Raw genomic sequence first — 24462 nt, 5'->3', positions numbered from 1 at the left:
GTTCCAAGTTTTATTAAGAATACAATAGTTTTAGTGATATTTATGTGTGTCGAAACGATGATAAAGTGATATCATATGATTTTGTGCTTATTTTATTATTTTTTTTAGTTCATATTTTGACAAATTTTGCAGCAAACAGACATTTAATGTTACAATCGTGCATTCAAATATAATTATTAAGCTGTATTTTGATCATTAAATAAATTAAAAATATGTGAATTTGATTATATTTTATTGTGATAAATTTTTCTAGGAGATTTTTGGCATATCGATGATATTATTTGGAATGTTAATATGAGTGAACGAGTAGATCAATCGTTTGATTCAGGTGCGCAAGAGACTGAGAGTGGTAGTTCTAACCAGTTACCCAGTACTTATTATTCAACTAGAAATAGCTTCTGTTATGATTTTAATAATTCAACTTATAAAGAAAATGATGATATTTTTTCTTTAAATTGTACACCTACAAACGGTAATCACAGGATGAGGAATGAAACGGAGGAAACAATATTAGGCGGATCCTGTGATGAACTTGGAAAATCACTCAATAGACAATCTTGCGTGGTAATTCAAATTTAAATACGTTCAATGACAACGCACATAAGAAATATTAATTGATATATTATTTTATAGCTTTCATTTTACGACGCTGTGTCCAGTTTGTATTTTCGCGATGGCATTCGTTCGATCGACTTTGTTATCGTTTGGGATGAGTTTGATCAAGAAGCATCGACATACAGATGTAACGAAATGAGAAAGGTAGGTATTTTCTAATCGTAGTATTGCAATAATAGAAATAAATTCAATATTATTATGCGTAGACTTTTGAAAGTAATTTACAAAAAGAAGGACTACATTTAGAATACGAGTGCGATGAATTTAACGGTTTGCATTTTATTAAAATTTCAACTCCTCGAGAAGTTTTAAGAAGATATTCAGAAATTTTAAAGCTCAGAATGCCAATGAAAGAGGTGAAAGGACTGAAGATACCACCAGCTCGCCAAAATCTATTTCTACAAGAAGTAAATTCATTCTTTAAAAAAATCGTGAATCGATATTACGTTAATCCGGTAATTTTTCCACCCATGAAACATAAATTTACAGCTGTCTACAGTCGCGATAAAGAGTATTTATTTGACATCGATTCACCTGACTTTTTTACGCCCGCAACTCGTTCGAGAATAGTGCAATTTGTATTGGACAGAACAAGGTTTACCGTGGATAAAGAGGATGATTTTGCATTTGGAATCGAGAGGCTTACAGCCGAGAAAGCATACTCTGCTGCATATCCATTACACGATGTAAGTTCTTTATAAAATTCATTTTTAAACGGTTCTCATACATATAATGGAATAGATAAACTTTGTGTAATTGAAACAATTAAAATACATATATATCTTTATAGTGATAAAATCAACAAGCCAACATTGTGTAATTAATCACAATAAATAGAGACACTTACTTGTACATGTATTCTTTAATTTTAAAGATCTATTGCTTAATTTAATGTCACGTGACTTTTGTTTAATCGATTTAGAAAATTAATTAATTAAGCAAATCCGATTTTATTTATAAGGATATATCAGTAATATATTAAAATTATCATGCGATTAATTTTATAAATTCATACGAATTTTAATTCTTTAATAACTAACATAATATAATAATAACTAACATTATCTAAGTGATAATAAAAACAAAATTTTTTATTAACATTGAGGTAATATAGTTTGGTAATGTGGATTAATAGAAACGTACATGTGGGCCGATATTACAATGATTAATAACCATATAATTGACAATTACCAATAAAATTAATAATATTTGCATTTTCACTTCCTTAATAGAGCTGGAATCTTTCGAGCTCAATATTCATTAACGAGTTTAAACTTTTTACTTCAATGCATAAATATTTAAAATGGCATTGTTCCAAAATCCATAAAATTTATCAATACGAAGATTTTGTTCGATAATTTAGGTATTTTAAGAGAGCTAAAATAAAACAAAACAAAAAAACAAAAAAACAAAAAAAAATAATAACATCGTAAAACCTTAATTGAAGCCAATAATAATACTAAACAATATATGCATGGAATATCTTCGTATCACAATAAATCAGATAATTTTTTTAAAAATTGCGATCTCGGCGACAAATCTATTACACAGGTAAGCCTGAATTGCTCTCAAACAAAAGCGAAAGCAGGTAAATACGCAGTCCCACGCTCAACTACACGAATTTTCAAATATGCCATACACTCACTTATTTGCTAACCATCATCAACGCGCCCCGCAGTTTTTACAGTCCTACGCTCAGCCCACCTCATTTAACATTTAAACATCGGCGAGGTCTGGAGTGATTTAACCACCCCCGCCCCTCTCTCTTTCTCTCTCTAGACCCCGCCGAACTCACCAACATCCACCTCACGTACGCGCGCGCGCGCGCACACACACACACACACACACACACAAAAGTAAGCACCATTGTCATGAATACCGGGACCGTCGTCAACTACATGCCGTCACCGGGGAGTGCCCGCCCTTTAAACGTCGTACGCGCGTTTAATACCGAATAGGCCATTCGTAAATCGCGTCACGCATCTTAATTGCCAGATTCGCAGAGGCCCATTTAGAAACGGTCGTGTCGGGCCCGATAAACAATGCCACCACCGTACATGCGCGAGGGCTCGAGGAGCAGCTCTGTCCATCCCTTTTTGGAATTAGGCCCCGACCGTCCCGGAACTTACTCTCGGCGGTCCCGTCTTACCGTCCACGTAATACTCACCCCCTACTCGAGTTGGGCGCCTCATTGCAATAAACCTGTCCCCGATTTTAAGTGGATGTGGGAAGAAGTTCGTGCGCTGGCGATGGCCCATCGTGAGCGACAAGCCAAATCCTCTTTTCGCTGGATTTGAGGTCGAGGGCGCATTAGTGCCAGGGATCGTATGTTCGAAGCTGTGACTTGGTGGTAGCCTAACGAGATCACTATCCTCGACGTTTACATACTTGCCTTTTATAATGCCCGTTGTCTAATTAATGCACGATTTAATTTTATTATTATTTTTTTGCTTTTCTGTAGAATTGTAGTTTTACGATTGGCGTGTTGTTTATTTATCGTTGAAAACCGATTTGTTTTTTCCGTTAACCAAGTCGGAAAATTCTTCCGCAGATTTTCCCAATATGTCAGCTATCGTTATTAATGAAATATCCGTCTATATCTTTTATGATGCGATAAGATTTTAGATTTATCGATATTACGACAAGAGTGTGTCTATTGGCTGTTGTATTATACATTTAAATATCAAATATTCTAACTAAAGACACTATTTTAAGATAAGATATAATAATTAAAGAAATTACGACTATCCAGCACCTTGGACATTACGAATTATCAAAATAAATATGGTAATGAGTTAAATACGAGCAAAATGGGGTAGGAGGTGGGGTGAGGGGGTCGTTCAGTCGTAATAATTGAGTAAATTTTTCTACATTGACAAAGTCAAAACTAAAGCTTAAAATTGTTAATTCGAATAATTATTGTATTTTAATTATAAATGCTTAATTTCTCTTGTTACTGTTGCAATAAATACCGTCAGCCTTATTTTTATCATTTGTAGATCAATTGTTGATTATATCGCAGCATTATAAATGAAATATGTTGTAATTAGAAATAAAATAATAAAAACAATTTTACTTCATTAGTAAGATAATTATCTTATATGAGATAATAAATGACGAAGTTGCGTTTAACGATTGCTTAGAGGATAGAAAAAATAAATTTTTAATCTACAAAATTCTATCCACGTGCGATCTTCTATCGCCATCGTTTGTTTATTTTATTAAATATTTTCTTTAAATATACAAGATTTTTGCTTACAATTTATGGTGTAAAAGAGTCATTTCACAACTATGTTTTTATTATACTTTGCTATTATATAGTTTTTTTTTTCCTTTTCCATAATAAACTATCTTGAAATATTCCCTTACAACAATTGAAAGTACAAGATGATACTTTTTCTTCTCGATGCACAAAAATAGTAATATTAAAAGATTTAGGAATTATATTAAAATGTTGTAAAAAGCGACTTTGCGATATTTGTTTGCAGATGTTGAAAAACATGTTTATCGAACACGATCATGTATACGTGAAATTCCATAACAACTTAATTTTGTATCGAAAAACATGGGTATATATCGGTATATATTTTTAATGGAAAAATAGACGCAATTTATGTTATTGTTTTATCATTAGGCCACGTTTTTCAGTAATATTTTATTACTATATCTTTATGGGATCTTACTGTTTAAAAAATATATCAAGAAAATACAGTAAGATTTTCGATATAACGTGGTTTAGGGATTATTAGAGACTCCACATTACCAGAACTTTGTAAAATATTAATTTATTCACACATCAATAATTTAAAAGATATTATTTACAATAAAATTCATTCCTTTGTTCTAGGGTACTTTAAAAACTACCGACTCAATGCGTTACCTCTTATATACAGAATGGGCAAGTGTAAAAAAGATCTTTCACTATCAACCGCTGGATTACATAAAAGAATACTTTGGAGTGAAAATTGGATTGTATTTTGCATGGTTAGGATTTTATACACACATGCTATTCCCAGCTAGTATTGTTGGATTATTATGTTTCGCTTACAGTTGGTTTACTTTGTATTCCAACGAGCCTAGTAAAGACGTTTGCACATCCAACTATACGATGTGTGCCCTGTGCGATCACTTTTGTGGAACCTGGAATCTAAGAGATACTTGCTTCCATTCTAGGGTCACTTATTTATTCGATAACCCTTCGACTGTTTTCTTCGCTGTTTTCATGTCATTATGGGGTAAGTTGCTTTTAGCTATATTGTACCTGACACTCTCTATTCCGCTAATTTACAAATTAATTTATATAGGATGTAGACAAGCGTTGTCGAACAATTAATTATATATTCGATACAATCAAATATTTTGTCAATAATTTATATCGTACAATTTGCTAACATAATTTTTCTTGATTAATTTAACTTTGTTAATTCCACAGCCTAGTGAATTAAATTTACATTATTTAGTCGATAATTACAAACATAATTAATAATGATTAATAATAATTAATAATTAATAATAATTAATAAATAATAATTAATAATTAATAATTAATAATAATAATAATAATAATAATAATAATAATAATAAATCTTAATCAATAATTAACAATTTCATGTAATTAGTCATATTTATAGTTCCCGTTTGGTCATTAATTTAAAAGTACTTTAGGACCAAGTATACAAGTTATTCTCGCACGTCAGGCTTTCAAAATTTTCAATTCTGTTTTGATCAGGATTACAAAAGTGGCTGAGTATACTTTTATTGAAACCACAGTCTGTTAAGTTTTCAAGTCCAAATACATTTTCCGGTAATTTTTCCGTTTTATTCTCCTCCGTTATTTCCGATCCGTGCTTTGCTAAGGTAAATGCATTTGTATTTGTCAATTGAGCGCAGCTTACGGAAAACTTTTCTAATTGATCACTGGTCATTAGAGAGCACAACGATGGCAAAACGTCAGGTAAAATTGGTCCAGTCAATTCTAACGAATAGAATTTTTCTTTCCCGTTGCTAACTATACTCTCTCGTACCCGTAGAGGTCTTAACGTAGCCCCGTGGAATGCAATGGGCGATAAAAGAGTTGGAGGCACTCCAGAATGAGCCCCAACGGATACTATTATTGTTTTACAATTAATCAAGAAATTAAATAACGCTTGTGCCTCCACACCAGTAACGAATATTAAGGATTCGTGTAAATTATCTACGTCACACTCTCGTCCACTTTGCACTTTAGATTGAGAGAAACTAATTTTGCGAATTTCAGACTCTTCGATGCCCACACTTTTTAACCATTTATCGTTCTGTTCATCATCGTCTGCAATGTTATTCAATTCGAAATATTCACTTTTGCGCTTAGATTTTAGTGGCATTGTGAACTGAATTTCTTCATTTTTTAACGACTCGCGCAACCCCCTTGTAGTAGGTGTTAAAAGGGCCTGTACTTCCGATATGCCACATATTCCAGCAGCACGAAACAGAACTGTAAAATTATTACCACAAACATAGAAATATGGACATTGTCTTACTCGTAATAAATGAAATAAAGAACGAAAACTACAACACCATTCTTTATAAAGTGCATCTTTCATAAATTGATTCATAGCCACGTAATTATTATTTGCAATGTTTAGTTTGCCTTGAGATCTGGGAAATAGTTCCATCCATGGTAACGAAGGATGTTGCCAAACTAAACAGCACTGGTGAAATCTGGCGTTAGGGCTAGTGTCTAAGGTCGTATGTTGTTCTCCAATATCTAAACGCCTTACAAAGCCTGTAGTACCGGATGCCTCCTCGCTCGCTTTTAACTTCCCTTTCCAAGAAAATGGTTTTGGACACATGAGTCGTAACTTGGTTTTTAAAGTCCAATCAATTGGCATGTATTTTTTTCCTCTAGGCTCTTCGATGTGCGTTCCTGAAATGGCTAATTGCAGTGAATCGGTTAAGCTACTATCTATCATAGCATTTGTCTTATAAATATCCACGTCTTTATAGCTGTTTGATGTCTGTATATTCAATAAGTCGAATGTACTATCTGCACTGACATTCTCCAAGTCAGGAGGAGACTCTTTTAGTTTTTTAGTTTGTTCTTTTTTTAAGAATGGATTTTTACGCTTTTTTTCAATCTCATAATTTGCAGTTGACAAATTATTAGGTGATAAAGTGTTGTGATTTGAGTTTCCACTGAATCTTGCTTGTAAAGCAAATTTTCGGAGTTTGAATTTATGCAATTTCATCACTTGATCTGGTCTCTTCCAATCTAATGTCTTCTCTTGCGGCATCTCCTCCATCTTGCTGCAATTAATATTCATTAAATATATTTAAAGCACCTTAAATTTTTATAATACAAGTAAACGATTTGTCACGCTCTTTATTTTTCAAGCCTCGATACTAGTCGGTAAGTTAGGTTAGCTAACGCCATGTTGTTTCATTTAAAAATTTACAAATTTCGATACTTTTGGTAGGTAAACGTGATTATTTCATCATTATAATTTTAACGACCCCCTATATAATACACATTAAGGAGTTCTTTATTGACGAATTAATAAAACTTTGAATAGTAAAAGCTTTACTTCGCATTAAACAATTGCGAGTCAATTAAATTTCTCATGCAAAAGAAATTTCTTTTTCAAACGAAAAATCTATATAAATTACAAATTAATCTTTATTTGCGGCATCAATTCATTATTTTGTTAAGTTTTTACTTGATTTTATCCTTATAATTATTATAAAATACCAATAGTTATTTGATATTTATCGATTTACGATGTGCTCGACACAAAGTGCAATTAAAAATCTGTAAATCATTCGTCGAAGCAAATAATAATAATTCAATTCATGTCAATACCGTAGCAGGCAATGTTTTAATTAATTCAATTTTTTTATTTCAATAATCATTTTACAGTAATTTAACGAGATTAGTATTTTATGTAGCATTACATGTAATTGGCATACAATTATACATAGGCATGACATTTTTGTAAAGTCAAGGATTCATTTTTAAATTTGAATATAATATTGTGCGTTAATTTTAAATATTTAGGAGGAGTTTAAAAGTACTGTGATCGTTTATAAATGAATAATAATCCTAACTAAATGACGTTCGAGCGTAGTTCGAGTTCGTGTCAATGAGTTTTTCCAGTATTTAATATTTATAAATATACTTTGGAAAAAAGGAAATATTCAAATACCATTTCTATTGCAAATGTATGATCATTTTATGTTATATATAACATATGATACGCATAACATATGAATGTTTATTGCGTATATTTAAAGAAAAAGATAAGAATGCTCGAGTAAATTAAAGAAAATTATCAATTTATAATTTGCTTCTTTCTTGTTAAAACTGTAAGCACATGTTTGACCAAAGATACCGATCTAATAGCTTTCAATTCAATACTTTTTGACGATTTTTACGGTGTGCATAATATTGTGTAAGTAATTGTAATTTGTTTATACATTTATAAATGGCAATGTTGGAGTTCAATAGAATGCTAATTTACAATTGATCGTAGCTAGTATCCTTTTAATTTATAAGAAATGCAATTTTAACGATTAAACAGGCAACTTCGCATAAAATAAATACATACGATCGATTGAATAAATTAAATATAAAATATTTTTCGTCTCTCTGTTTTCATAGCGACTCTTTTTCTGGAGTTGTGGAAAAATTATTCAGCCGAGATAACGCACAAGTGGGATTTGACTAGTCTAGATATTCAGGAAGAACATCCAAGACCAAAATACTTGGCAAGGTTGGCCCATGTTAAGAAAAAGTCTCTTAATTTTGTAACAAACACCGTGGAACCACGAGTACCATTTTGGAAAGTACGATTACCAGCCACTATTTTTAGTTGCTCGGTCGTGTTACTTCTTGTAAGTATTATTACTTATTGTAATATGTGTAAGTGGGTGAATGGCTTTTTTTTAAAATCGTCTATTACATGGTATTTTGTAATATTTTTTCCATTTATAATTCACACGCATGTCATAGAAAGTCTGTAGAGCTTTAAAAACATACTTATATCAAGAGTTTTATTTTTTGTTTTTCAAATTCTACTTCTTCTCTAATTATATATTTTGTTGTTGTTGTTTTGTTTTGTTTTTTGTTTTGTTTTTTTTGTTTTGTTTTTTTTTGTTTGTCGGAGAAGACTATTTAAATTTGGTGTTTAATTATCGACGATGATTTGCCTAAATTTTATTACTATAATTTTTTCCATTTTTGTTTTTGTTTTTGTTTTTATCTATCATCCGAAAACGTTGGCTCAAGTTAAATATAAAATTTATATTATTTTATTATCATGCTCCAGCTAGTTTGTATTTATTATTCGTATTTGAAATTTCAACGAGGCGAATTAATAAAGTAAGATTGTGTTCGATATTACAGATTATTGTAGCGATGGCTGCTGTACTAGGAGTTGTTTTATACAGAATGTCCCTTTTAACGGCTCTCTATGGTTTTTCAAATAATTCCATGGTAACAAGCTACGCTATACTTTTGACAACCGCAACAGCTGCTGCTATCAATTTATGTTGCATTGTAGTTTTTAATTGGATTTACATTTGGCTCGCGGAGTATCTGACAGAGGTAGGCAGCCGGAGGTTTATCAATGTTTTTCAAGATTTGTTACGATTGCCGTTTATTAATAGGATTACTTTTCTTTTATAGGTAGAGCTTCCTCGCACGCAAACTGAATTTGACGACAGTCTTACGTTAAAAATTTACCTATTAGAGTTCGTGAACTATTACGCATCGATTTTTTACATTGCGTTTTTTAAAGGTAAATTTATTGGATATCCGGGTAATTATAATCGCTTTTTTAATTCGCGACAGGAGGAGTGTGGCCCAGGTGGTTGTTTATTAGAATTGTGCATACAACTTGGTATAATAATGATTGGAAAGCAGGCCGTGAATTCGATATTAGAAATGTTATTTCCCTTATTTTACAAGTGGCTCAATACAATTAGGGTTCACGTTGGACTGCAGAAAACACCAACCGAAGGCAGAAATCTCTCCAGAATGCATTTGCAATGGGTCAGAGATTATAAGCTCGTGCAATGGGGCCCCAGAAGTTTATTTCCAGAATATTTAGAAATGGGTAATGATAAAGAGCTCATACGTAGACATTTATTTCATTTATTTTTGTCTAATGTTTATTTATTTTTTTTTTTTTTCTCTTCTTTCTTACAGTTTTGCAATATGGTTTTGTAACTATTTTTGTTGCCGCATTTCCACTTGCGCCACTTTTTGCTCTAATTAATAATGTTTTTGAAATGCGATTAGATGCAAAGAAGTTGCTTACGTTGTATCGCCGCCCAGTTAGTCAGAGAGTGAGAAATATCGGAGTGTGGTATCGAATTCTAGACTCAATATCAAAATTCTCTGTCATTACTAATGTAAACTTTTTATTTTTATTTTTATTGGCGCATTTCTTTTATTTTTAATGCGATTTATCGATATTGTTCTTAAACCTTCCATTTCTTGTCTTAGGCTTTCATAATTGCATTCACTTCGAACTTCATTCCAAAACTTGTCTATCAACTTGTCGTTTCAGATGATCATACCCTTAAAGGATATTTAGAAAATGCACTTTCCAAATTCAATACCAGCCATGATCCACAAAATTATGTAAACATAACAATTTGTCGATATCCCGATTACAGAGAGCCGCCTGATTCGCCCGATAAATATAATTATACAGATTTATTTTGGCATATTCTTGCGGCACGATTAGCTTTTGTCGTCGTATTCGAGGTATTTATTTCATTTTTAATTACATCGACTTTCATCATACATCATAAGATTATAATTATTATACGATTAATTTCTATTTTAGAATGTCGTGGCTTTAGTTATAATTATCGTTCGATGGTGTATTCCGGACATGAGTCCAAAGCTTCGGGATAAAATACGCAGAGAAGCATACATAACTAATGAAATTATTATACAACACGAAGCACAGCGAGTTAGTAAATTATCATCTAATGAACTTATCCGAACAGAAGAACATGATTTAGAATTAGATAATGCAAATCACTGGAGTCGAGTGTTAGAAAGTTCTTTGACGCCGTATGACTTTGACCTTGAAGTTCATGGCAGTCCAATGTCTCCAGCAATGGGTACTTCGAGTATGGGACCCGTTGAACTTTAGAATCTCAAAATAACAATACATTTAATTATTTATATGTGAAACGTATTTTTAATTACGTTACTTTCCACTAATTCGTTTTCAATGATTCATTTATTTCCGACAACTTATGTTATACATTTTCTCGTACTTCGTAATGTATAAAAATAGGTAAATAGTTTGAAAATAATTGCCAAGTAAATGATCGAGAGATATTAATAATGTTAATGGAGAATGTGGAAATGAAAAATATCGAAAGTAAAATTTAATTTAACTTTTATCGATATTAAATTTATACTTGTTGTAAAAATTTATATAAGTTATTTATATACGAATTCGTTGTAATTTGTAATATTTGTTTTAAAAACATAAGAGTTCTTTTACAAGTAAATGATTCATAAATTTAATAATTTACTTGAATATTGTTATTTAGAATCTTCCAGTGAGATTGGAGTCTGTGTTAATACGTGTAAATCAAATGGTTTGATTTAGAATTACCATATTTATTTCATAATTCTTTAAATAATGCCTGTGATTTTATATAATCTCTCTCTCTTGTTTATATGTATGTATATATATATATATATATATATATATATATATATAATTTATTTGTAATTGTAATAATTTAAAATTATGTTCAAAAGAGAAAACTGAGTTATATTGTGCCAATGTTACGTGAATAAATACTCACCTTATCTCTAATTTATTACACCAGAGTTAATGTGAATTTACCTTTTTTTTCTTCCATCTTTATATATGCCTTTCGACTATTCCAGACTTATAGCAAATACAGTATCAATTATCGAGGTGTTAAATAAATTAAATAAATTAAATCCTCACATTCATGATCGTTTAATTATCTTTAATATATATTTATAATCATTCGTATTTACATATTTTATAATTTTAATAACAAGCATTATAATAATCGTCATTATGTCTGTAACATGGATAAAAATTTGTGAACTCTACATAAAACAAGATGTCACAGATATCTGGATCATCGTTTATATTATCTTTTTCTCATATATATTTTAATAAAAATCAATCCTCAATCCTTTTTCACCTCAGCAGCATGAAAATTAATGGACGCAGAATTGATACAGAATCTCTTTTTATTTGGCTTAGGCCCGTCGTTAAATACATGGCCGAGGTGTGCTCCACAATTAGAGCAGGTCACCTCGGTCCTCACCCTTTCCAAACTCGTATCCTTAGTTAATTTAATACGGCCCTGCTCCAACACATCATTAAATGCCGGCCAGCCACACCCACTATCATACTTCGTATTTGAGGAGAACAGCTCCTGCTCACATACTATGCACGTGTAAATTCCACCTTCGTAAAATTTGTTGTAACAACCCGTGAAGGGCCGTTCCGTGCCCTTTTCCTGAGTCACGTGCCATTGCAGTGGAGTCAATCGATTCTTCAGCTCACTTTTATCAATATCTTTCGACATTTTCACCAATGTTCTAATTTTAATACTAGACGTACGCTGCTCTAGTATGGCTTTGCTAAAGGTGCGAAGCAGTAGACGTCGAGTCATCAGCTGCATCTGCTAACTATGGACTTTACTATGTCTATTTTTTTCATGAGATTAGTAAGACCAATCGTGAGTCGTGACTGTTTAAGGACTTCGTTTACCGCCTCGTCTCTAGTACCGGTGTAGTGTTCAATTTGGGCTATTTAATGTCACGTAAGAACTTCTTTCTTTTTTTCTTTCTTTGTCACAAAGCCTTCTGCTGTCTTTAGAATGATCGTAGTACTACACGAGTGAGAGATAAGATCGAAAGTCATGAGTTTCAGGTATTTACAACATTGCCCTCACACTACTTTATTGCGCCGCATATTCCTATGCACTGATCTATCTTGGTGTTGGTGGTCTAATGTTACATATTTTAATAGCGCCACGATATTTTATAGGTTAATTACTTAAGTGATTAAGATAAACGCGGACTTTTGTATTGTTTAAAAACATAAACAAAAACAAAAACAAAAACAAAAACAAAACGAAAGAACGAAAAAACGAAAAAACGAAAAAACAAAAAAACAAAAAAAACAAAAAAAAAACAACAAAGAGAAATCAATAATAACAAGAATAGTCATTGGCAAACCCCTGTAATTCTTTGGAATATTCTTTAAAGTAAAAAACAAAAGGCAAGCAGCAAGACAACAAGGAAAATGAAATAATATTATTTTACTTGGTAAGTTAATAGGAAGAAACTTAATATAATATAATTGTTTAAATTGTGATTTAAAGCAACATTTAACTTTTATCTATAATTTAACTATCTTGATTTAAGTTAAAATTACTTCAATTTATTAATTGGTTAAACATGGCTGAAGATTATATACCTATTAAACGACCAAAGCCAGGAGATGGCGAAGAAGAAATTTTACAAATGCAAGAAGAATTTATGCAGAATAAATTGTCCCCCTGTGCTAAAGTTATTAATTTACGAACGGAATATCAAAAAGAAAATCTGCAAGCTAAAAAAGAATCAAAATTTGCGAAAAATAGAGGTGTCGAGGCTCAAAATAAAAGAATATCAACCAATCAAGGGTATGAGGATTTTACTAATGTCGATACAGGTAACTATATAATTTTTCATTTCTTAAATTTCTTAAATCAATTGATAATAATGTTTCTGTTTAAGATTTGGATAACTCCAAACAATGCGAAGAAAATAACTTTGATCCTATCCATAATTATCTAAAATTATCATCTCATATAATTTTGGGTAATGTTGTCGAACGAAAATTAAACGTAACAAAATTTAATTTCAAAATAGACGAAAAAGTAAAGGAAAGTTTAAAAGTTGGATTTCCAACTGTATTTGAGGTTTCCGAAACGGTAATTTTTAGCAATTATACGATTAACAGGACTGCTGTAAACAAAATCAATTTCTCTCAATTTTTCCCAATCGCTCTTAATCCTCCATTGTAATGTTTCAAATAAAAGCTAGTTCAATTAAACCAGCTTTTAGCTTCCGATAGAAAATATAACTATCATTGTGTCATTTGATCAGTAACTTACTAATTTAAATACTAATTATGAAATAATAATATTCCCTTTTTTAACAATTTCATTTAGCTTTTTTAAATTGAATATTCTCATTACTAAAGCATTAAAAAGAAATTAACATGTAATTTAAAGATCTCTCCTTATAATTGATTAATATTACAAATTTTAATGCAAAATTATATATCAAAGTTAGAAGACGCAGATTCTACAGAAAGTCTTTTCAAGTGTGCTACATCCAAGCAGTATTCAAAAAGTTCAATATACCCTGCCAATGCCAAAGCAGATACAGCGCAAACAAATTCAAATATTAGTCCTGTAATGGTCACTGGCTCACTAGCTAATGAAATTCATCGAGAGAATATGGAAAAATTGAAACAAATGAGCAACGATGAAATAATGTTAGAAAAGGGAAATCTTGAAACCATGCTAGACCCTAGTACAATAGCCTTTATAAAATCAATGAAAGATACAAAAGATAAAACAAAAACTAAATTACTCGAAGTTTGTAAAAATAGATTGGTCGATAATAAAAAAATTAAATTAGTTGAAGGTACAGTGCGCGATGCCTCTCAAGAATTTGAAAATCCTAAAATGGAAGTAGATGACGAAAGTATCGCCAAAGCTTCAATAAACGAAGATATCAAACAAAAGAATTTTAAAATGGAGACAGATTTTACAAGTTTAGATAAAGAATTACCCGAACCTGTAGTGGATATAGTTAAAACTGCAGAGAAAAGTGGCTGGGTACATATGGATGACTTAGAGCCAGAGAAGGTAAAATGGATGCAAGATTTGACAGAAAACGAAGACACAAAATTGCCCGAAGAACCATACAATGCTCGCTTCGATTTTAACGGTAAGAGATCAAATTTAAATTATACGTCGATTACAATTTTTTTCATTCTTTGAAAATTTAAATTTTAAAAATATTCCTATTGGTTTGGACTAAAAAGACCAAAATTTTAAATGTTTAGAATATAGAAATAAGCGATTCTATTAATGAAAATTATTACTTTCAAAAACGGTAATAAATATGAATTTCGGGACGATACAATCATTAGCTAATTTAACATAAGTTTCTATAAGAGGAAAGAATAGATTCGTAATGTTTAAATAATTAATACCAAATAATTAAAAAGCTAAAAAAATAAGAATAATAATTAATTTTGTATTATTTTCAAATTATGAATTAAAAGTAATAGCGGAACTTGTAGCAAAAATGCATACTATTAAAAAAAGAAAGAGGATTTTCACAATCCAAGCTACTCAGTAACAATCACATTAAATAGCTTTAAAAAAATAATTGCTCTATCATTGGGTCAATATTCTATGCTTATTTTATACTTTCTAAATACATAATTAAGAAAGAGGCTCTAATGAAATGAATTTCATCAGGAATACTGATGCCCTATAAAGACGAAATTCTCACTGTGGACAAAGGTCTTCATCACCACGGCGAGGAGCCCAATAGACCTGGTTATTCTGTCCAAGAGCTGTTGCAACTCAGCCGCTCGTTCACCCAACAGCAGCGCTGCACAGCTCTTACGACTTTAGCCAATATTATGGAGAAGACCCATCAGGGTTGGTACGACCGTGCCTTGAAGCCACCTCTTCTCGAAACTTTAAATCAGGTGAAAAGGGCTCTCTCGCCTATTTGTCATTAACTTTCCAATACGACTTTGAAGCTCGTTTATTTTTATTTGACTTTGATGTGGTGTTTTTCTTTTTCTTTAATTTCGTTTTTTCGTTCTTTCTTTCTTTCTTTTTTTCTTTATTTTTTTTTTTGTCAAATAATGTTATCGGTATTCGTCTTTGCATGATTTTGTATAATTAATCATTATTATCCGTTTTAAAACTTACGTTGAAATGATAAATTATCTCCTCGAATATTGCCTTCATTTGTTCAGGTTTTATTTTTGTCTCAGCTTATATAAAAATACTCATTTACACACACGCACACGCAAAAAAAAATATCGCTCAACTGTAACATGACACGAAAATTTATATTTTATATACTATATATGAAATATATAGCACGAAAGGGTATATTAATATTGCAGAAAAAAATGGGAAAAAGGAAGGATTTATAAGCCTTAAAAATTAATTATTAAAATGAATATTGACATTTAGTAAAGCTTTAATCAACTCAAGCTATAAAATATTTATTTTACAAAATTATGTTTTTCTTTTACGATTTAAAATACTATGTATATAAAAATTTATTGGAATTAAAATACAAAATTTATACGTATCTTTATTATTACGGATTAAAGCAAATATATGTTATTAATATTTGTATGTATGTATATACAAATTTATTAATTAGTAATTAATTAGAGATTTGAATTATGGTTGAGTAAGCAATTACTAAAAAAAAAAAAAAAAAAAAAAAAAAAAAAAAAAAAATATTGTAAATACAAATATTCTTTATGCTATGTAGTTCAATAATTTAATTGTTCATATGTAATTATATCAATTACTATAACTACCGAAATATAATTATAAATGTAATTGTACATTATCGTGTATTTTTACATGGCTAAAAAGAGGAATATTTTGCTGCTCTTGAGATTTTCACTCGATGATACTGCACTTCCCGTAATTACAGCGAGTCTTCAAGCTATAAGAGGTTTTTTATTTTGTGAGACTGACGAACTGTGTCTCGATAAAATGTTTGGAATTGATAATTTTGTGGAACCAATGATGAAACCATCGATGAAGGATGTGGATAATATCGATGCGTTAAAGGATTATGAATTGGCGCAATTGGATACGGTTGCCGTCCTTGTACGAACTGACATTGTTTTAAGAATAAGGTACAATGAAATGTATAAAAATTACAATAAATTTTATGATAAAAAAAAAAAACAAACGATTAATCACATTTTCTCTGAAAAATTAGATAATTGGTTTGGACAAATATTATTGAATTATGGGGTGGGAATATGCTTGTAAAGGAAGCTTTGCAAGAAATTACATTTTATTACGAATAATTTTAATATCGATAAATACATTTGATTTTATTATTAACTTTATTGGGATTTTGTATCGCTTAATCTAGTCTCAATACTAAAGACTTTGGTACTTCTTTTTTTTTTTAATATTCTACATTTGAGGAATATCTTTATATATATGTATATATATATTTTTTTTTTATATATTTTATATATTTTGTATGTATATATTATTTTTATTACATTTGCAAAGTCGCACGCGTATTAAATTAATGAACTTGTCATTATTGACGATAAAAATATTTATTATAAAATTGCATTATAGGATCAATGAATTTATTTATAATAAATTTTAGATACATAATGAGTGAAGTCCAATTATCGCCCGTAGGTATGACGTCAGCTTTGGAAATATTAGCAAGACTTGCCAGACATTCCCAAGCAGTAGCATCCAATATTGCTTGTACACCAAATTTACTTAATTATATTGTTAAAAAATGCATCCCACTTTCTATGAACAAATCAGGTTTATTGATAATTATATGCGTTAAATTGCATTATTTGCTATTAATTGAATTTTTATTAATATAATTAATTTTTAGAATTCAATCGTGACTCTAGTAAAGCATACAAATGCCCTTTAGTGGCGGCTGTACGTTTGTGTCGAATTTTAATTACCTACGCTGGGCTCCACGTGGCTGTGATTTTAAAAGATTTACGCATCATACATTCGTTATTGACTTATATTTGTAGCGATGCAAGGTAATTGTAATTTAAAAGGTTATCAATGATTTTACAGTAATTGCCGAAGATTTACAGAATCACTAAGTATTTTATTAACGATATTATGAGATTGATGCATAAGCACGTCAATTTATCAAATTTTCTTTAACATAATAATTGATATTTCATTTATTGATCTATAATTATAGTAGGCAAGAGGTGCGTCTGCACATAGAGAGCTTAAGATTATGGAGATTATTTTTACATTATGATATTGAGAAAGATAGCATTATCGGGGCGAGACTCACTTTAATATCACAATTGAGACTCTTGGCGACTACTCTCGACATCGATGTCGCATCTCCATTAACGTGTGATTATGCCGCAGCTCTGATCGCCATTGCTAAATATGACGAACCATTAAAGCAACACGTTGCAGTCCTCTTGGCTAAATGGAGTACGCAGTTGTCGACGATTTCGATGCCAAATGTAAAGTTTTTATTCTCAAGTTGTATGAGAATTAAATAATATAAGCCTGTCGTATTTTCAGTGGAATAATACGGTTTTAATTGCCGAGACGTTGAGGACACTTGGGGATGTTTCTTCGTTCCAACGAAATTGGATAACAAATTCTAGAATATTTATGCAATTGAGGTATTTATTAATTCATTTGTTTATTAATTTTTTTTTTTTTTATTTTTTTTTTTATACACACGAGCAAAACCACTACTTCTTTATTATTATTGGCACACACATTTGCTTGTAACAATTTAGGGGATCGGATATTTATAATTTCATGCAATAATAGGATGCAATTTTTCACAGATAATATAGAGTTTGAATTACACAAATACAAAGAACATTAAGTTTTTTTTTTTTTTTTTTTTTTTTTTTTTGTAAAATTAACGTAACGTAACCTGTGCTTCTTGCAGTTCGTTTTCAAATTTATTATGCGGCCTTGAGAATGCAACCGATCGGGATCCATCATCCCTTCCAACTCTCGGCTCCATGACTTACGAGGGAAAATTACAACCGATTTTATCAATTAATTCAATTATTATATTTTTAAAAACGACTCTCGAATGCTTACTAAAGCATAATTGCAGTCAGGATATCGAACGCATACTCAGAAATACGAACGTCCAAAACTATTTACAGAGATTAAAAAATAGCGAGTGGTCGCTCGAGAGGTCCTGGTACACTCGCCCGGAGTACTCACTTTTGATAACAATAATCAAGGCTGAAAATCATCTGAATGCCATTATGAAAGGGCAGGTAAGCATTATTATTAAACAGAAAAGCTAGCAAATGCATTGATTTTACGAATGCCTAAATATTATATGGATCTTTGTTAAAAAGCTAAGCGATACTGTCTGGAAAATAGCCATAAAGCTCATTTCCGCTTTGCCGGCGGACTGCACCGATAGCACCATAGAAGTTCTCAACTTCAGCCTTGCTCCTGAGAGAATTAATTTAAGATTCCTCGAGAGTGGTCTGGAGAAACTTGAACTGAGCGACAATTACAAAAGGAGGGAAAATCTAGACAATTCTAGCATTGTCGTCGAGTTTTACATAAGGTTTTTGAGCATAAACGGAAGCTGGCACGAGGCGGGTATGCCTAAAGATTGGCTGTATCTGCCTCTCGTAGATTATTACACGCGGCTTAAGAGTAAACAGCCCAAGCAGTCCTCGGACACTCTTGAGCCTATTGAAATTTTGACCTTATTGAAGCTTGAACTGATAATGCCGGAATTGACGCAAAATCTTACGCCCAACTTGAGGTTCAGTAGGATGCTTCTATTGTACCTGTGCGAAACTACTTTCGTCCATCCACCGGAGTCCGAATTGCCGGAGAAAATTATTAGTCTATTAGGTAAGCATTATATATGCATCTCCGTTTCTTACATTTTCAAGCACATCGGTGATTTTTCACTTTGCCCCATTATCTTATTTATAATTCGACGCTTTGTCTTTCATGGTCGTTCAGTGCGAGGGAATTACAAGAAATTCGATTTGTCCAGCGAAGTGCCAGGTTTGAGTTCCTTCACCGATCTCTTTACTGCCCTCTGCGAAAATTTTTTGGCAAACTCTTACGGTCAGGACTGTTTCGCACAGATCGTCCTCGTCTTCGTCGCCCAACGATACGAGGTTCACTACCGAAAGTTGCTTTGGTCCGAGCATGCGGGGGTATTGCAGTACTGCCGACTCACTCCCGATAAGCTACTCATCCCTTACGAGGAATATCTTTATCCGGTGGAGATTGACACCTCCCTCATCGAGGCTTATATTACGGCCTTGGTGAGGGAGAGTGTACGCTACAGCCATTCGCCTGTTTTGTACAATATAGCGCTTCATCACTCAGCCATGTATTTGAAGGAAACGTCAAAATTGGCCGTCCTAATGAGATCGAGGATCGGCAGGTTGATGAATCAAGCGAGAACGAGAGTCCTGGCTGAGAAATTACTTAATTACGAACCTTCCGTGAAGGCAGGAGACTAATATTTTTAGGACGGAGCCTACTCGTTGAAAGACTTTGCTTAGATTTAAGAGCGTGATAAGCCAATAATAGTATTCAAATATTAATCTTCTTTTTCTCTTTTCTTTTATCGAAAGTCATATAATAATTGTTTCGTTAATTTTTTGTAAAAACATTGCCAAATGAATTGTGAAGTTTAATTCCCATATTTATGATATTGTGATTATTATGTATGTTATTGAAATATATTTTGCAGATATTTTTCTAATTTTTTTTTTTTTTTTTTTTTTTTTTTTATATGATAATGATAATATTAAATGTCGAATTATTCGGGTGAGAAGTGCACACATCGAGTGATATGATTATAAATGTCTGAAAGTCGAGATGCAAATAAAATGTAATAAAGAAAATAAGAAAGCTCGCGCGACTGATAGGGATTATATTAATATTTTAGCTAAATAATAGATGCATTTCTCGATCAAATTGCATCTAATGTTTTTCATTAATATATTATTGCCAAAATTATTACAAATAATATAAATATTCATAATTATAGATTAACGATCTGTTGTATACTTTGTAGAAACAGAAATAGAAGGGGAAAAATGGACGCAGAAGATTTTTCAAGTAACATTTTATTCAAACAGTAGGACTTTAATATAAAATAGATTCTTTCTTCTCTTGAATTGCGAGCATAGAAAATACACAAAATAATGACCGATATTTTATTATATCTATACTTTGAAGAATTTATAACTCTTACAAATTATCAACCGACGGTGTAAAAGTGCATTGTTCTGAGGCAAACGAGTGAATGAAAAAACTCAAGCCCTTCCAGAATTTCTAATATAAAATACACATTTAAATAAACGAACGTTTGAAATAATTAATTGAACGAAAATATTATTGATTACTTCTTTTGCTTTATTACATAGTGCGTTCTTTTTACAATTTAGCTTAACGAATAATATCATTTTCACAACGATATACGCATTTACATGTTTTTTGTATGTATTTATATGTAAAACTGCCGTTAAGGCTAAATTTACAGTAATTTATATTGATATAAAAGTTATTATTCCCACTACTAATACTACGAACAAAAAAATATAAGTCTACGATGAATTCGTTACTTACTCTATCGTAGATAATAAACAAAACTTTTTACTACAGCTTTTTATGCACAAACTTTGTGCGCTAAACGTCAAGATTTCGGCAGTATTTAAATGATAAATTAATTACCGCTGAAATATTGTCAATTCTAAAGAAATAATATCGCAAAACGAACAACAATTCATTGGCAGCGCTCAAAAATATTGCCAAAGGATAATCGAATGGATACATTTAAAAAAAAAAAAAAAAAAAAAACTGTTATTATTTCTATGTATTTTTAAAAAATCTTTATTAACAGCATTAAGTACAATGTAAGAGATCTTTCTATTTAATTATTTGATAAAGAGAAGTTAATTATTTTAATAAATTAAACGAATGGATATATAAAGTATGTGTACATTTAATCTATAATTAGTTTATTATATTTATGCAGCTATTATTTTTAGAATAAATTTACGTTGATACCATTTTTAATTTAAGCAGATTTTTTCTATTTTTAAATATATAAAATTATAAACAGATATAAGTAATATCGCATAAGATCAACACTTTTTAAATTTTTATATTTATTTTGTTTACAATGCATTAGTTATGAGAGAAAGAAAAACGATTGGAGATTAAATATTTAATAGATAGAAAAAACTTTCGGGCGACTAATTCTTTAGTAAAGCACGTAAACTCCACAAGTATTTTTTTCGTATTATTCGACTTCTTATGACTTATGTGCCCCATATCTCGTACATTTTTCATCATGGAATGTTACGAGAACTTCTTTATTGCTCTGCTTGTTGAAACAATCGATCCTCCAAATAGTCCTCCGCCCACACACATGATCGACAGCTCGTCGATTTCTTCAATCGGTTTTCATTCGTTGCATATATAAATGCAAAAACTTGAGAAAATACTCGATCGCAGAAACTTTTTTAACGAAAAAGTGTTACAGTGTTACATTATTATGGCAATATATCAGCGATTTTTAAGAATGTTTATATTTATATAAATTGTTCGAGGTATATTGTATAAAGAGTTGATGCTAAATTTTGAAGAAAAAATAATAATTCATAAGTCGAGCAATGAGAGCTTGTCGACGATTTAGATTATCACACGTCAAGAGATAATATTGCAATGGATAAAGTAAAGTTTATAAAAATTATTATTTGATTAAATTGTAGTAAAGTATTTAAAAGTTGCGTAATTATTACAAAATATATACAATTATTTGATAATTGAAAATTTGACCGAATTAAATATTATGATGATCTTCTCGTTATTTCGTTATTTATATATGAACATTGTTTGTTGTTTTAAAGGTATTTTTTTTTTTTTATCATTTTAAAATAAGTTAAAAATCAATTTAAGTTTATGGGCAGTTAAAACATATAATAATGAAAGAAATGATTTTCTTTTATCTCCATAATGTATATCTAAATTAATGATTGAACGAGCGAGGTAAATGATTTTTTTTAATGATTACATTGCGTTTAATCGATGATTTAAATTCAAAATTTTTTACAGTGATAATCGATAAGCAAAGTTTAACAATCTGCAGTTATGGAATATTTATCGGTATTATCGTGTTGCAATATTTATTCTAATATTTATTGATCTTAATGATTATTGTTACTTTATAAAAAGAAGGATTTTATTATGTATGATGGAATTATAAGTTTAAAAAGTAAACGATAATGTGTTTGATAGTGATTATAATTTGAAAATTGGAAGAAATTATTTTTAAATACAAATTTTCGTATTTTTTCATTTTTTCACGAATAGATAATTTTTAGTAACTAACTAGTAATTTTTAGTAGTTAACTAGTATTGATTATTATTTTTATTGATCATTGTTTAGTAATAATTGTTTTATTTGCTGTTAATTTATGAGCGAAAGGAAGAGTAATTAATGCAGGTATAAGAGTAATGTGCTTTAAACGAGTAAAGACAATTTACGTAACTAAGCACGAACACGCAAGGTTTTTTTTTTTTTTTTTATGTAAACAATGAATCGTCGAAAGGACAATAATGATAAATTTATATTCGAATGCAATCGATTATTCAATCGGATAAATTATTTTCCCGCGTAATAAAATAATATTGTGTATTGATTTAATTTTGTATTACGCTAGATATAATGTAGCATTTGTTATCATTTTATTTTAGAAACTTGAATTTTTCTTACAAATACGTTAATACATTAATAAATATTCGATTGAAATAACGATTTAACAGATTTTCTTTAAAGATTTCAAATACATTTATTAATAGAATTTGGTAACGAAGCACGGCGGATTATTGAATTAATTTTGTAATAAAAATGTGTTTAATCGTATATACGTAAATAAAAAGGTAATATTATATAGACGAGTAATTTAAAATCTTTTTTCATGTGGATATTTAAACGGGGTAAAAGAATTGATTTTTGTTTACTTAAAAATACAATCAAATTTTTAAGAGTTGGAAAATCCAGTAGCGCCAAAATTATTTGAACACGTTACTAATTACGTAAATAAAAGATCATTCAAATATATTAATAAATAATATTTTATCGATCGATGTAAAAAGTAATATTTAACGCTTGGATTGGCAAACTTTTATGAAGAAACGCAGCTTTTTCAATGCCGTCGCACAATAGCCAACCATTTTTCGCATTTAAACGTATGTTTATAATTAAAAAGAAATATCCTTAAAGTTGCATAGGACCAGAATCTCTTTGGCTCATTTGCGTAGCGCAGTTCCACAGCACCGCAATGCTTCAAATTTCGAAGCAACTGTGCATAAAGAATGATCGACAAGGCAATTGGCCACGGGGGTCGTTGATCGCGTCAATCGTCCAAAACAAGTGAGAATCCTCGTTTAGAGTAGGCTAGAGACGCGCGACACGACACTAACGTCTTCTTCAGGGTTATTGCGTTCGCCCTGTCGTTCGTCATCGACTGTGGGAGGGTAGCGGAGGCGGGAGGGCTATGCCACTCGTAGCGCTTAGGGGAATGGGACGGAGCTTTTGCGCTACTCGTAGGTTTCTTATGGATACTTATAAGTCGATATTATTGGATTGCATTTTAATTAGGGATCGCTTCAGCGTTTTAGCCTCCTCTTGCGTTTACGCATCTTTGTGCGTCTTTATCTTTCTCTTCGATTATCAAATACATCTTTTAGCAGTAGTGACTTTGCAAGGAGGTTGCCATTGGGACTGATTTATTGGCAGTTACGATTGAAAAATATTGATATTTGCTATAAGTTGCGATTGAGTTGAAGTGCTGAGCTTTGCGATTGGCTACGGCTAGGGAAAAAAGCTGTCCCGTTTTATCATACATTTTATAAAGTGAAATGAGCGAAGGCAATTTTTGGATAATAAGCATGTACGTGCGAATAGGTACATTTAGGTTTGGTATTATTACACATTGAGCGAGAGGTGTAGTGTGAAGCGTAGGCGTCGTG

The 24462-nt window shown here is 30.9% G+C and overlaps 4 protein-coding genes across 6 annotated transcripts; 2 read left to right on the top strand and 2 right to left on the bottom strand.

Moving 5' to 3' along the window:
• The first annotated feature begins 257 nt into the window (after positions 1-257).
• LOC105363087 (anoctamin 1) lies at positions 258-10940 on the top strand. The gene is made up of 10 exons (XM_011500681.1): positions 258-564; positions 634-759; positions 822-1301; positions 4463-4850; positions 8252-8484; positions 8996-9196; positions 9278-9707; positions 9800-10005; positions 10100-10363; positions 10446-10940. The coding sequence occupies exons 1-10, from the start codon at positions 295-297 to the stop codon at positions 10758-10760; spliced, it is 2913 nt and encodes a 970-aa protein (XP_011498983.1). The 5' UTR covers positions 258-294; the 3' UTR covers positions 10761-10940.
• On the bottom strand, positions 5245-6960 carry hd (humpty dumpty). Of its 3 annotated transcripts, none has more exons than XM_011500679.1 (2): positions 6604-6960; positions 5245-6570 (listed from the first exon to the last, which is right to left on the bottom strand). In XM_011500679.1, exons 1-2 carry the CDS (start codon positions 6915-6917, stop codon positions 5277-5279), a joined length of 1608 nt encoding a protein of 535 aa, XP_011498981.1. In that variant the 5' UTR covers positions 6918-6960; the 3' UTR covers positions 5245-5276. The 3 variants fall into 3 exon arrangements, with proteins under 3 accessions (XP_011498981.1, XP_011498982.1, XP_011498980.1); XM_011500680.1 differs by having other exon boundaries at positions 5245-6574; positions 6608-6960; XM_011500678.1 differs by having other exon boundaries at positions 5245-6960.
• A 715-nt stretch (positions 10941-11655) lies between the features above and the next one.
• Positions 11656-12692, bottom strand: SelR (methionine sulfoxide reductase SelR). The gene has a single exon (XM_011500676.1). The coding sequence runs from the start codon at positions 12289-12291 to the stop codon at positions 11791-11793; it is 501 nt and encodes a 166-aa protein (XP_011498978.1). The 5' UTR covers positions 12292-12692; the 3' UTR covers positions 11656-11790.
• Positions 12693-13880: 1188 nt separating this feature from the next.
• LOC105363084 (RNA polymerase II-associated protein 1) lies at positions 13881-20164 on the top strand. The gene is made up of 10 exons (XM_011500675.1): positions 13881-14617; positions 15157-15392; positions 16309-16577; positions 17072-17241; positions 17318-17477; positions 17648-17927; positions 17989-18092; positions 18371-18713; positions 18798-19311; positions 19426-20164. The coding sequence occupies exons 1-10, from the start codon at positions 13930-13932 to the stop codon at positions 19935-19937; spliced, it is 3276 nt and encodes a 1091-aa protein (XP_011498977.1). The 5' UTR covers positions 13881-13929; the 3' UTR covers positions 19938-20164.
• Positions 20165-24462: the final 4298 nt, after the last annotated feature.

This window comes from Ceratosolen solmsi, unplaced genomic scaffold (assembly GCF_000503995.2).
Source record: "Ceratosolen solmsi marchali unplaced genomic scaffold, CerSol_1.0 scaffold27, whole genome shotgun sequence".
Lineage (NCBI taxonomy): Eukaryota > Metazoa > Arthropoda > Insecta > Hymenoptera > Agaonidae > Ceratosolen > Ceratosolen solmsi.
The sequence above is the reverse complement of the archived record's forward strand: the minus strand, read 5'-3'. Positions and strand labels throughout refer to the sequence as shown.

Coding starts and splice junctions, on each gene's coding strand:
- LOC105363087 (XM_011500681.1), top strand. CDS start 295: ATGAGTGAACGAGTAGATCAATCGTTTGATTCAGGTGCGCAAGAGACT. Junction 1,302..4,462: donor CTGCATATCCATTACACGAT/GTAAGTTCTTTA, acceptor CCTTTGTTCTAG/GGTACTTTAAAAACTACCGA. Junction 9,708..9,799: donor TCCAGAATATTTAGAAATGG/GTAATGATAAAG, acceptor TCTTTCTTACAG/TTTTGCAATATGGTTTTGTA.
- hd (XM_011500678.1), bottom strand. CDS start 6,917: ATGAATATTAATTGCAGCAAGATGGAGGAGATGCCGCAAGAGAAGACA.
- SelR (XM_011500676.1), bottom strand. CDS start 12,291: ATGCAGCTGATGACTCGACGTCTACTGCTTCGCACCTTTAGCAAAGCC.
- LOC105363084 (XM_011500675.1), top strand. CDS start 13,930: ATGCAAAATTATATATCAAAGTTAGAAGACGCAGATTCTACAGAAAGT. Junction 17,242..17,317: donor ACTTTCTATGAACAAATCAG/GTTTATTGATAA, acceptor ATTAATTTTTAG/AATTCAATCGTGACTCTAGT. Junction 17,478..17,647: donor TATATTTGTAGCGATGCAAG/GTAATTGTAATT, acceptor CTATAATTATAG/TAGGCAAGAGGTGCGTCTGC.